At 41.5% G+C, this 13487-nt stretch overlaps 1 protein-coding gene across 1 annotated transcript; it reads left to right on the top strand.

Annotated features, from left to right (window-relative positions):
- Positions 1 to 455: 455 nt before the first annotated feature.
- On the top strand, positions 456 to 7747 carry ccnq (cyclin Q). Its single transcript, XM_019255382.2, has 5 exons — positions 456 to 828; positions 2700 to 2883; positions 3567 to 3699; positions 4001 to 4219; positions 6674 to 7747. The coding sequence occupies exons 1-5, from the start codon at positions 684 to 686 to the stop codon at positions 6761 to 6763; spliced, it is 771 nt and encodes a 256-aa protein (XP_019110927.1). The 5' UTR covers positions 456 to 683; the 3' UTR covers positions 6764 to 7747.
- Positions 7748 to 13487: the final 5740 nt, after the last annotated feature.

Here is a 13487-nt window from a genome sequence, read left to right as displayed (position 1 = left end):
TGACAAAGGCTGATACAGTTAAACTCAGGACCACCCTGACTGTTCACTCACTCAGTATCAAGCATATTTACTGTATCATTTTGGAGAAATTCAGCTTCAAAGTTAATTATTTTTCGTTGAAAAATATATTATTATTTATATTATGTTTGTAGATATATATGCTGTTCAAATGCCATACTGTATCTGTGATTTCATTAGTTTATTCTTAATGATGCTTTGATTGCTGTGTATTTGCTATAAGATTTTACTTTGGAAGATGTAACCGGAAGTTTTTTGTGGTAAGTTTTTTTTTTTTTTTTGCTTTGCTTTGCTAGGAAACACGTGATGTATAGATATCGTATATATGTTTTTATTTATTTTCTGTTTTGCCTACAGTAATCTCTTATTTTCTTTCTTCTCGAAAGGTGAAATTCGCTTACGACATTTATTTTGGTAGTGGTTGGCCGGAAGTCTGACTATTTTTCTTCCGGTGTGTTCGTAGTTTCGTATCCGTGCTGCATGCTGCTATCAGCAAATGATACTAACCCAGCTAACTTAAGTTTCATTTGACTCCTGCTGACTCTGCCCGTCTCATTGCAAACCTCTCATTTATCATTTATCAGCCCCTTTGAAGTGCGGAGGTCGGTCTGGTCATGTGACCCCCCCCTCTCTGTTTAGAAGCTCGTGCTGCCGGTCCACGAGCTATGGAGGGTCCGTCCTCTCGTGCACCTGCGGCCAAAGACGGTGCTCTGCTGCCGGCGAGGAGAGACTCGTGCGGGGACGGAGAGTCTGACTCTGCCCGGGACATTAAAACACACTTTCGGGTCTGTCGCTTCATTATGGATACAGGTAACAGTTCATCTCCTCACAATAAACAGTGTACTACAAACTGAATCAAATTCAATGAATGAATTAACTCGTAATGTCCAACCAAACATGCGTCCGCTTCACAGAACTTCTTAGGACTGATCATTTATTGGCTCTAATTTCATGATCTGAACAATAATAATAATCATAATGAACATTTTCCATTCTAAACCTTTAATTCATCAGCCTATTATATTTCATGTATCCATATCCATGTTTTGTCTTTTTAATGCAAAACTACGGCTGCACAATACGGCCTATAACCAATATCTTGATATATATTTTATATATATGTTTATTGTTTTCAAAATTTAAGAAACACAGGACACACAGGGAAAACAAAACAAAACAAAATAAAACAAGACCCTCCCCCCACCCCAAAACGCACAAATAGAACATGAACAGAATCAGCTCATTTAGTATGTAAATAATAAAAGGTCACAGGTATTCCACATTGACACACTAGTCTTTTCTTTGGAGCATTTGCAGAACAGGGTCCCACATTTTTTTTTAACATTTCTTCACTGTCTTCATTACAAAGTCTCAATCTCTCCAGGTCGAAGCATGGTCGCCATTTCTCTTAGCCACATATCGTATGTGGGTGCAATGTCTGCCTTCCAGGTCCGGAGGATCTTTGCAATCACTGTTAATATCTTGATATTTTTAAGCTATATCGCGTATCGCGATATATATCTCGATATTTTTATTTCTCCTATAAATCACTATGAATGTTAAATTCAACCCTTTGATGCAAAAAAAAAAAAATCAGTATGATGATTCAAGTAGACCCTTCTATCAGAGTTTTTGTTAATTTGCATGCAAAAAGTGGAAAATCACAATCAAATTCATTTTTATTTCAAATTAGGGTGCTACACTCACAGGTTTTTAACAAATAAAGTTAAATAATAACATGGTAACCCGAACCACTGCCATATAATGGATTCAGTGCTGTTTTTCTTCGGAACCAAGTCGTCCGTCTCCATCTTCAATTAACTCACTTGGGCTCTTCACTTTTTTTTTTTTGCTCTGTCTCTTTCCTCTTCTCTCTCCCAGAGATTCTCTGTCTCTCCTCACTTGACAAAACTTAAAACATTTACGTGACAAGTACTCGATGGTCGCGATGTAGTCATTTCATACATCTCACGTAGAACAAGCCGCGATATATCGAGTATATTCGATATATCGCCCACCTCTATGCAAAACCATGACTTACTATCTTATTCTGTCTTGGACTACATATGTTTATTCTGATTTCTCATTCCCACTGACATACACACACGCCCACTCAACTTGCACCAATATAATGTACAAAACAAAATGAAATATTTCCATACATTATTTCTCATTTATTTTAAGCTTAAGCCTACATTTCCGTCTACGATGATATTCATGTTTGATTCCCAAAGAAAGGAGAATCTTCCTACTTCTCCTTCCCCGCAGTGTAACGTCTTTATCCACATCTTCAGTCATGGTGCATCCAGACTCTGTTTCAGTGTCTGTATAAAGTCTTTCAGCTAGATTTCACACAGCGCACAGAGTTTGACATTTAAGGAGACTTTATTAAACATGTCTTACAAACAATTGTCTGTGCTTATGCTTTAACTGAGCATCATTCCAAACAGTCTGATCATAATCTCATGTCACGATCTCGTCACATATCGTATATCTGTTTTCTAACCATTTAATGATATGATAGTATTTATAAATGTGTTTTTCCCTCAAGTTTTTTGAATGATGGTGGTATATTTGAGAATACACCATTTGTCAGTTGAATGCATTCTTGATTTTTTTTGTGTTTGTGAAACATCCAAACATTTGATTTTGAAATAAAAGTGTACCCTTTCCTTGCACAGGAGTGAAGCTGGGCATGCGCTCAGTGCCCGTGGCCACAGCGTGTGTGTTGTACCACCGTTTCTTTGAACACGTCAATATGCATGCGTATGAACCCTACTTGGTGGCCATGAGCTGCGTGTACTTGGCTGGAAAAGTGGAGGAGCAGCACATGAGGACCCGTGACATCATCAACGTAAGCCACAGGTAAGAAGTGGATCCTACATACAGTATAAACACTGCTCACTTTCAAATCATACTGCCGAGAGCAGAAATACTATCATAAAGTAAAAATAACTTGACATCATTCAAGTCCTATCAGAAAGATGGGGGGAAGTGGAAACACGTCTCTAAGATGTTAAATGTTGGTGTTGAGAACTGAACGTTTTTGTCTTTTGACTTTGTCAGTGGTGAGGAGGATTTGTATCACTTAAGCACAGACTGTATAAAACATGGATGTAGTCTCCATGACGTCACACATAGATTTCTGCAGAGCTGTTGTGAAGCTTGTTGCGGTGCCTCCAGGCAGTAACCTACGTCTGGCTGTGAAATCAAGAGCTCCACCCATGATTTACGTCTTTGCCTATTTTTAGATTACCCAGGAGGTGACGGAGGTAGGACTGAAAGATGGCAGCAGTCAGTTACCAGGAACATGACCTTGCTTTACACTACAGTTGAAACGATGTTAATTAATCCGTCAATAAAACACTGAATATTTTTGGGTTTTGGGGGAAAAGAAGACATTTAAATGTTAAACATTTAGATGCTAGTGATGAACATTTTTCAAAATCTTTTGACATTTAGTGCAAGACTTTTCAGACATGACGGTAAACTTGGTCACCTTAAATGTTGTCCACCTCCACCTCCTTCTGCTCCTCCCTTCCTCATAGGTACTTCAACAGTGGCAGCGCTCCCCTAGAATGTGACAAGGAGTTCTGGGACCTGAGGGACAGCGTGGTGCAGTGCGAGCTCCTCATCCTCCGACAGCTCAACTTCCACGTCTCCTTTGAACACCCTCACAAGGTAACTCTGTGTGTGTGTGTGTGTGTGTGTGTGCGTGTGCGTGTGCGTGCACGCGTGCATGCACGTTTTCCTGTCCCCCCTATTTAGTGTTGTGTCTACTTGTCTGTTGCTGTTACTGTCTGATGTTGTCATGGTTGTCCGGTTGTGTTTGTGTGTACAGCTGCTGTACGATCTGTAATGAAGTGATTCTGAAGTGGGTCTGTGATTGGCTGATCACCCTGCAAACCTTAATTAAAACAAACAAAGTGAATCTCATGCACAGCGTTCAGGATTGTGTTTTTTTTTTTTTTTCTCCCTCCAGTATTTACTCCACTACCTGTTCTCCGTGAAGTCGCTCGTGAACCGTCACGCTTGGTCTCGAACCCCCGTCGCTGAGACTTCCTGGGCATTGCTTAGAGACTGTTACCATGGAGCCATGTGCATCCGCCACATACCCCAACACATTGCTATAGCAACGCTGTACCTGGCTCTAAACAGCTATGGAGTGGAGCTGCCTGTCGGGGAGAAAGAGTGGTGGCAGGTGTGTGTGTCCACTGTAAAGTGTTCATAATTACAGACTGAACAGACCTGTGTGTGAGTGTGTGTGCGCATGTGAGAGGCTGTGTATGTGTGGATCTATTCATTATAAGTGTAAAATTATTAGGGATGCACGATATATCGGCATTAATATCGGTATCGGCCGATTTACGTCATTTTTTCAGAACAGCAATATTAATATCAGATATCAGTATTGGCCAAAATGTTCATATCGTGCATCCCTAAAAATGATATAAAGTTCTGACAGATTGTTGGCAAACAGATCATCAGCATCCAGCAGATTTGGAGCAACATTAGCGTTTGAGTCATGTCTGTGGATGTAAGTTCGGTATTCACTCAGCTGAAATGTAATTTGATGAGCAAGCACTAAAAGCAGTCGAACTGTCACCTGAAGTGTAAGAGAAGAAGGCAGTTAATCAGTGATTTAAACTCCAGTTGAAGCACCAGAGATAGAGTTGAAATGTGTGCTGTAAATAGTTGAGGTGTTGGTATGTAAGGTACGACAGTTGATGTGTAGAGGCTGAAAGCAGCTAAACTGTGACGTTCCACTGCTGCCTGACAGAGTTGTTCAGTATTTTGAATTGGTGGCTCCAGCATGGCAGCTACCTCTGTCCTACCACCCTCTATACCAGCAGTATGGTCAGCAGTAAATCACCAGTGTTAATAATAATAATAATAATAAACTTGTATAATTAATATTACTTATTGTCCATGATCAGGTTTTTACTGTAATGCTGATCTTGTTTCGTCAGTGATGTGCGTGTTCTCTGCTGGTGAAGAGTAGTTTCATTCAGGGAGCTCAGATATGCATAAATCAGCTCTTGTGTCAGTTTTTGTCCACCAATGAATCCAAACAGACAAATGACTGAGGTGACTTTCCATCCAGATAATTCACTCGAGGCTGTTTGAAGTCGTCGGCCAGTCGTAGCTGTGCTGCTCTGGCTGTTGTAGCAGGAAAAGATAATCGTTACTAAAACGTTTGAAGTTTATGTTAAAGTATTATCGGCGTGCTGTTACTCTAGAAATGCGTCTCACGTTTCCACAAATTGTGTTTGTCTGCTGAATCAGTCCACAACATTCCATCATTTGTATTTTAGGCTCAGATGTCAGCGCCGCAGGTGAAGGCGTTCAGACATCGTGCTGTCGGGGCAGGGCAGATGGGCCTAGGTTTCAGAAAGCTGCTCCAAAAAAAGTATATTTAAAATAAGACTTTGTTTATGGTGATGAACACACAGGGAATTATTGCCTGACTCTGCCAGTCTCATTGCTGTCATAAGTGACGTTTTCAGCAGCTGCAGGCAACTGTTTACACTTACACTATCTGTCCAGCAGCAGACAAAGTTAGCAGCTAAAGAAAAGCTGAAAGCAGAGTGAATGTTGGACTTCTGTTCGTCAGGTGCAGTGACTCCAAATGAATGCTGATGTCGTTCCAAGTCTGCTGTTCGTACCCCTCATGGTATCTCGCCATGCAGATAGTTTAAGTTTGCTCAGTTTAATGGACGTAAACGTCTTCCTCCACCCAAATTAGGGTTGCAAAGAGGTGGTAAATTTCTGCTAAATTTCCTGTCCGTATTAAGCCTGGGAAGTTTGGAAATATTCAAAATCAGAGGCTTTCCATGGGAATTATGGGAATAAATGGGAATAAAACTTACTTCACTTTATGTAGTCCACAAGCTCAGATGTGTGCCTTCAATAGTTTCTGTGTGCTCTGGGCTTCAGTTTGGTAAATTTCTGGTTTATTCCCGTTTATGCCAGAAATTCCTGTTAATTCCCATGGAAAGACAAACCGTCTGAAATCCAGCGTTTAAAAAGTAAGGGGGGGTGAAATGTGACGGGCGAGGGATTGATTTTATGAATGTGTTTTAGGTTTGACAGGGAAAAGTCACTGAAGGGGTTAATGTTGAAGGTGGGAAGGAGTCAAGCTCTGGATTCTGTGGTAACGTCATATTTACAGGAGTGAACTTGAATGCATGTGCAGTCTTCAGATTGGTACATGTGGGTACTTTTACACTATGATGGACACAGACAGTAGCTGTCATGGTGCAGAGGTGTGCTCTGCTTTTAGGGTCACACCTACAGCAATCCTGCAGCTTTGTACCATCGTGCACTTTAACCAAAGTAACATTAGCACCTGACCGCCCAGCTCCACCAGTCTTCAAAGCAGACACATCTCTTCTAAGTGTAAAATGTCAATTGAAGTGTGACGACAGTTCTAGTTTTCCATTCTTAAACAATTGACCAAATGTGCGCTTGGATTTTTATCAGTCACTAAATGATAAAGTCAGGAATGCTTCTGGTTCTCTGCTTCAGTCCTCGAGGTGATAAAATCTGGGTCATTTGAAACAGTCTGTGGACCTTTTTGATGTCCACTGTTTATCGAGGCCAGGTGTGGAGCCCAGCTCCACTCTGTGTTTGACATGTGTGTTTGTGTGTGTAGGTGCTGTGTGAGGACGTGACCCAAGCAGACATCGACGCCGTGATCTCAGACCTTCTTCAACTTTACGACATGGAGGCCAAGTGTATCTGAAGGACAACAACCACACGTGGGACACACACGAGAGTTGTTTTATCTGTGTGTGTGTGTGTGTGTGTGTGTGTGTGTGTGTGTGTGTGTGTGTGTGTGTGTGTGTGTGTGTGTGTGTGTGTTGTTGTTTTCTGGGTTCAGGTGTGTTTGTGTACATGTGTCTGCATGTGTTTTTGCGTGAGAGAGAAAAACACTTTGTGTTGCCCCAGTTAGTCTCTGAGCTGTGAAAAAAAAAAAAAAAAAACACTCCTGCATTACCTCTTCCTGCCACCCTGGGGAGACATTTCCTGCTTTATGCTCTCTGATCTCTCAGTCCTGCAGAATACTGATGTGCTCTGTGATATAACACCAGCACCAGGTCTCTGAAAAAACAGCCCAGCCCACAGCACCAGAATTCTCTTTACACAGAACATGTTTTAACTGTCACCTAGTGTGTCTGCTCATTATTCAATCAATAACTCCAACAAATCCATAAAAGGACATGGGAATAGTGACTGCAATTAAAATATTGAATGGTATCCACCTGACACATTTCTGTGTTGGGATGATATTATTAATGTATGTGAGGTGAAAGCATTAATTGGCTTGGTGACCTCTTCATTATAAGTGTTAATATATCACAGTGACTGTAGTGGCAAGTTTTTCCCAGAGGTCTTTTCATGATGAGTTCAAAGACAGTTTGTCATTTCTGACCCAGCAGATGAACAACACGTGTCCAAGTGATCTGCTGTATGTTTCATTTAGGAATGAATGTTTCTGCTGTTCAGGTGACATTGTTTTAATATGGATGAGACTAAACACCACAGAACCAGCCGGATCCTATTCTGACGTACATCTGCTGATATTCTATATTTTCTTCTTGTCACTAAATCCCATGGTGGGAAAAAACAGCATCAAGTTGACAGTTCTTATAGGTTTAGTTCTTCCTCTGTGCCATAAAGCTGCATTGTTGTCCAAAAAGTATTAAAAACACGCCAGTGAGCCACACTGTTGCTCTGGTTCCTTCATTAGCATGAACACACACACACACACACACACACACACACCATCCTGCAGCCCCAAATACTCAAGAAAAAGCACCTAATGTGGATTCATCTGATGCTAAAAAATAGTCCACCACAACACTCCTCCTCCTCAGCCTCTTTGAGCGACATGTTGTTTTAGGGAAACTATGGACTTGACTTTAAATATATTTTAAATGAAATGAGCTGAGTGTCAAAGACAGTCAGTGTGAAAGAGAGACAGACTTAACACAGTGTCCGTAGGTAATACACAGCGTAACATCTCCAAATCCAACATGTATCCTTAAGTCTTTGCTTCCTCACTCCACTGTTACATCACAACATCAGTATATCTCCAGCTTAGAGTAATGACATAAATATTACTCCATGTAAGCAGTGGTGTAGGGGTGCTTGGAGACGTTTTTTTTAAGCAACCCATCAAGCTAAAGGGATAAACTCCCTGTGTTATAAACAGCGAAATGTAAAACTACTTGTATGTTGCTATTTGCATCGTGTTATCGCGTCACATGACTTCTTCTGCTGGACATTAGCGTCTAGAACCACATATCAGCCACAGAAGAGCTGCAGACAGTGAGACAAACACAGGATTCTGCATTTTGACTATTCCTTTCTTCCTTTCACCGTCCACTAGTGAAAACTGAGAAAACTATGCCATGCCTCCATCATCCGTGGATAAAAAATAATAATTTATTTAAAAGTGGGTGTACCCACTGCTGACTGAAAAATAAGCAGCTTTACCTGCATTATACACTATACAGCACGTAAGTTATATGAATTCAGTCCAAACATTCCAGAGAAGTGCACTGACTGTAAAGAGGACAGAGAGACACTTTGATTAGTCATGGAAACGATATGTTATCAAAGATTTATGGAAAAAAAAAAAACATGTTTACGTGTTACATTTAGTGTTTCTCATATCTCTGAGTCCCAAGTTCACCTGGTTTATCAGATGAAAAAGATCATTCATCTTTATTAACTGCACTCAGTGTTAGAGAAACACACTAAAGCATTAGACAGTAGTTAAAGTGCCTTTCAAGTCAACTATATGATGAAAATGAATGATGTAAAAGAACGTGGGGATCTTTAAGATTCCAACAGATTTCCAGGTTTCCTCAATGTGTGTCATCAACAATCAGAAAAACGTACAATCGGTCTGAGGCTCCATTTGTGGATCGACCCAAATTGAGCCCATGTGTGAACACAGCGGTGTGAAAGAGTGTGACAGCCCAGAGCTAAAAGCCCAGACAGCTCACAGGTAGCCCCAACTCTATTGTATGTTTGGTTAAGAAGTGTGTTGAGGTGACATGAGGACATCTTGTCCTAATTTTTTTAATAGAAAGAATGTTTTTTAAGAAACAAAGACATGCACCGCTGCCAGCTGTGTGACTGGTGAAAACTCAGTCATCAGCGCTCACTCTGTCTGCTCTGATTTAATGAAGCTGCTTTCATTTCCTCATCTTTACTCTACAAAGCATCTCACACTCGATATTTTTAGAAGAGTTTTGCCTTACTTACCTTTTCCTATTTATCTTTTAAATCAGGTCTGCTGCTGGGTGTGTGTGTGTGTGTGTGTGTGTGTGTGTGTGTGTGTGTGTCCAGAATAAAGGAGTCATAGTCACATGATCAGCTCTGACACATCTGAGTCTCTCTCTCTGTCTTTTCCTCTCTCCCTTCTTGCTCTCCTCCTCGTGTATTCTGCCTCTCTTCGTGGGATGAGTGCATCCTAACAGCATCACGTGTCGTACAATATTCCTCTTCCTGACACATTCTCTCCATTCTCATTTGTCACTGTCTTCAAACTCCAGTTTTTTTTTTCTCTTTCCTCATGTAGATTCTGGGAGAAAATCTCCCTGTCTTTGTCCAAGCTCTCCCCATCAACCCTTCTCCACTGTCTCCCTTCCCCACCCTGTCCTGAATACATTGTCCTCCTTCCACTCTTACTCTTCTCACCCTCGGTTCTCTTCCTTGTGTCTCCCACATCTTGCCTCTCTCCTCTTCCTTCTCCTTCCCTTTTCTCTCCTCCTCCCTCTGTCTCCCTAATGTTATATTAATAATGGAGAGGGTGCATGTTCAGCCAGACTTCATGAATTAACCATCTGATGGGAAGGAGTCTGAGGAGTAGGAAAAAGAGAGTGACGTGGATGGATGAGAGGTGGAAGGGGTGAGGAGAGGGGCCGAATGTAGGGGTGAGGAGAAAAAAGAAGGTCAAGAGGGAAAGTGGTGAGTAAAGGAGGGGAGCTTATCTTTGTATCACACTTCAACACTTTGCAGCCCGCTCTGATCGCCTCTCCTCTCTGCGGTATGCCTCTGATCTGCTTACACATCACTTCAGCCTAGTTACTCCGGGCTTGAGGGGAAGTCAGAAGGTCACACACACGACCAGCTGTGTGTGTACGTCTCCTTGTACACGTGTGTTTGTATCGAAATGACAATTTGGGATGTTAACGTTACATCAGGCCTGCAGTCTACAGGCAGAGTGCCCTTGAACTGATAAAAGCTCTGCAGCCTTCAGCCACAGACCTATTAGACATCAACCAAGCACTCCTAAACACTCTAAATGCCTAATGCATAGACAATAGATTTAAGAGAGCAAGTGTGTGTGTGTGAGAGAGAGAGAGAGCGCAGTCTCCATGATTCATGTAAACAGTGAGATGAAACAATGGATGGGTCAGCAGACAGACAAAGACATCAGACATTGGTCAAAAGTCTACGAAGACTTTTCAAGATGCAACCTTTGTTATTGGCAGCACGAATATAAATGCAACTTCACTGCTAGATGTCACCCATTTAATGACAATCCAACAGCTGTTGAGATATTTTAAAAGTCAGTAGGATTCACCATCTGGAGATCATGAATGAATACAGTCCCTATCCTCAGTCCCTGTATCCATGCCACTAACCTGGCTAATCTGCTCCATCAGGACTGCATGGATGTGGTTTCATTTTATTGACAGCGGCCTGGTAACATTCTCCTGACACTCTGACACCATATAGAGCAGGTCTAGACTGAACTCTTAAGAACATTTACAGAGACTGGGGGCGGTGTTTAACTCATTTGGTAGAGCAGCCGCCCCATGTGCGAAGGTTTAGTCCTTGCTGCGGAAGCCCAGGGTTTGAATCTGACCTGCGGCTCTTTACTGCATGTCATTCCCCGTCTCTCTCTATCCCCACATTCCTGTCACTCTTCAGCTGTCTCTATCAAAATAAAAGCTTGAAAATACCCCCCCCCCCAAAAAAAAAAAATCTTTAAAAAAAGAAGAGAAAATTCCCATCACAAATTCTCTTTTAAGAGACAGAAACCTCGAGCAAAACTAAGCTCATGGCGGATGGCCATCTGCTGCAACCAGTTGAGTTAGAGAAAGAGAGAGAGACAGCAAAAATAATAAAATAATAATATTTATAACAACAAATATAATTATAATAATAGAAACATGACTCTCAGATTTAGGTGTGATCCATGAGAACCTGCAGGATGAGAAAGCTGAAAAACTCCGGGAAGAAGCTGAGTTATTAACATGCATTAATGGGACATGAATGTGTACAGATGGAGAGAGAGAGGAGGATGGAAGAGCAGAGTGCATCAGTGGTAAACATGAGTAAACATTCCTACAACTGTCACCACGTTTTATTCAAGCATGCACAGGAAATCCAGATTGTTAATGTGACGTTTAAAGATAGTGCAAGTCATAAGTCTGCATGCTGATTTGGGGCCAATCAAAGTTAAATTTTCTGGGAACACAGCAGCTGGAATGCAGCATCGTGTAAAGCTTGTGATCATCCATCACTGTTGGGTGTAGTCAGACCAATGACAGTATAAAGAACGGACAGAGCCTGAGTGACATCACCCACAGGTTTCTGAAGAGTTGTTTTGAAGCCAGAAACATGCAACGCTGGCCGCCACAATATTGTTCTGCTTTTTCTGCCTCGCGCTGATCTAAAATCCATCAAAGACGTGGATCATCGGCAGACCTGAAACGAAAATGATGCCTGGGTGCTCTAATAAGCCATCTGTGGCTACGCTGTTAATTATGCGCAACTTACTATCTTTTGAACGGGTGAGTTAAAAAAAAATTCACCACCTTCACAGTTGTCATGAACAGGAAAATTAGCTATAGAGACCAAAACCGCTGTCTGAACCAGGCTGTAAACATGTTTATTTCTGTTGTGAAGTTGGACATTTTAATACGGCCGCTTATGGAGACTGACTCACTTTTGCAGCCTGTCTCAAGCGGCTGCTCAAGGAATTTTTCAGCACTTCTGCATTGGCATAATTTCCCACCACCGGAGGTTGCTGCTTGGGTCAAATGTGTGCTCTGTTGCTCCTGTAACCACGCCCAGCAGTGATGTCACAGTGTACTGATACACTCTGGAGTATATTGCTACAGCAAGGTCAGAAAAAGCAAGACTTTGAGTTCAGTTTAAGTTCCTCTTTAACAAAAAAGTCTGGTACAGTGGCATGAGGGCTCTGCTGGGTTATCGCCTCAGTACTGGACTGGTGTCTGCTTGAGTGCTTGAATTTATGGTGTTTGTAGATGGATTGGCACTATGAAAAAAGCTTCACTCTGATTGGCTTCTTCAGAGAGAATATTCTACACCATGAGATCCACCTCTTTTTTTTTTCAAATAAACTCTTGTGGTGTACATGTATCATAACTAATGGCCCTTTCAGACACAACACAACAACAGCAGCACTGCACTCTCAAACCTTATTATTCCCAGTGGTTTGTACACCACAACAGGTTTTCACTGCAAAGAGCACAGTGTGCCACCAGTGCTCGGTGCAGGTTGAACTTCGGCCGCGGAGTGCGCTGTACCCAGCAGCGAGCACAGCACCGTTCTCACTGTGTCTGAAAGGGCCTTCAAATGAAATTAAAGCATAAGTTGTCCTGATGTCCAATGTTGTTTATCTACGTTATATCCTTGATGTCCTACAAACAATCACCTGAAAAACAACCCAGCACCAGAGGCAAACAGGTCTCAGCGCAGCTATGTAATTTAATATTTGACAGGCTGCATACAGTATGTAATATAAAGCCCGAAAATATGTGATATAAAAGCAAGAGGCATACACACAAACTTAATCACAGGACGGTGTTTAATTCCAAAAGATATCAACTATCTAGAACATGTGACATCTACTTGTAACAAAGAAATGAATCTGATGAACATCATATGGGCTTATTATATACAGTTTTTTACTACAACAACAGAGAGAGGATTAAATACAACATTGAATCCAACCTCTGTATGGTACATCAGGAAATTCTTAGATATAGGAGAGATGGGTCCGTTCAGACATCCAGATCCTTGATGACTTGGTCAGGGATGAAGGAGGCAGAAAAATCTTGTCATCAAGATCTTGTGATTTCATATTGTTGATGTTGAATGGATTAATGTGACAATGGCTTTAATGCAGTAGACTGTTTGGGAGATAGGATATTTTTAATGTGGTATGAGGCCTGTTTCTCTCCTGTTTGGTGATGTATTGATAACAATGTCAGGTCTGAGATTTATGTGTATTCTACCTGTGGGTAGGGATGATCATCATTCTCTATGGACTATGTATCTGATTTAGTGCCTATCTGCTGCTTTCGCACTTTATCTGATCACATTGTTCACAACCGGCATTTAAATGCCATCTCTGACTCAACTTAGAACCAAGAAGGATTAATCTCTAGTGTCTGGTGAACAATATGAGCTGTATA

Source organism: Larimichthys crocea, chromosome XV (assembly GCF_000972845.2).
Source record: "Larimichthys crocea isolate SSNF chromosome XV, L_crocea_2.0, whole genome shotgun sequence".
In the NCBI taxonomy this organism is placed as follows: Eukaryota; Metazoa; Chordata; class Actinopteri; family Sciaenidae; genus Larimichthys; species Larimichthys crocea.
The sequence above is the reverse complement of the archived record's forward strand: the minus strand, read 5'-3'. Positions and strand labels throughout refer to the sequence as shown.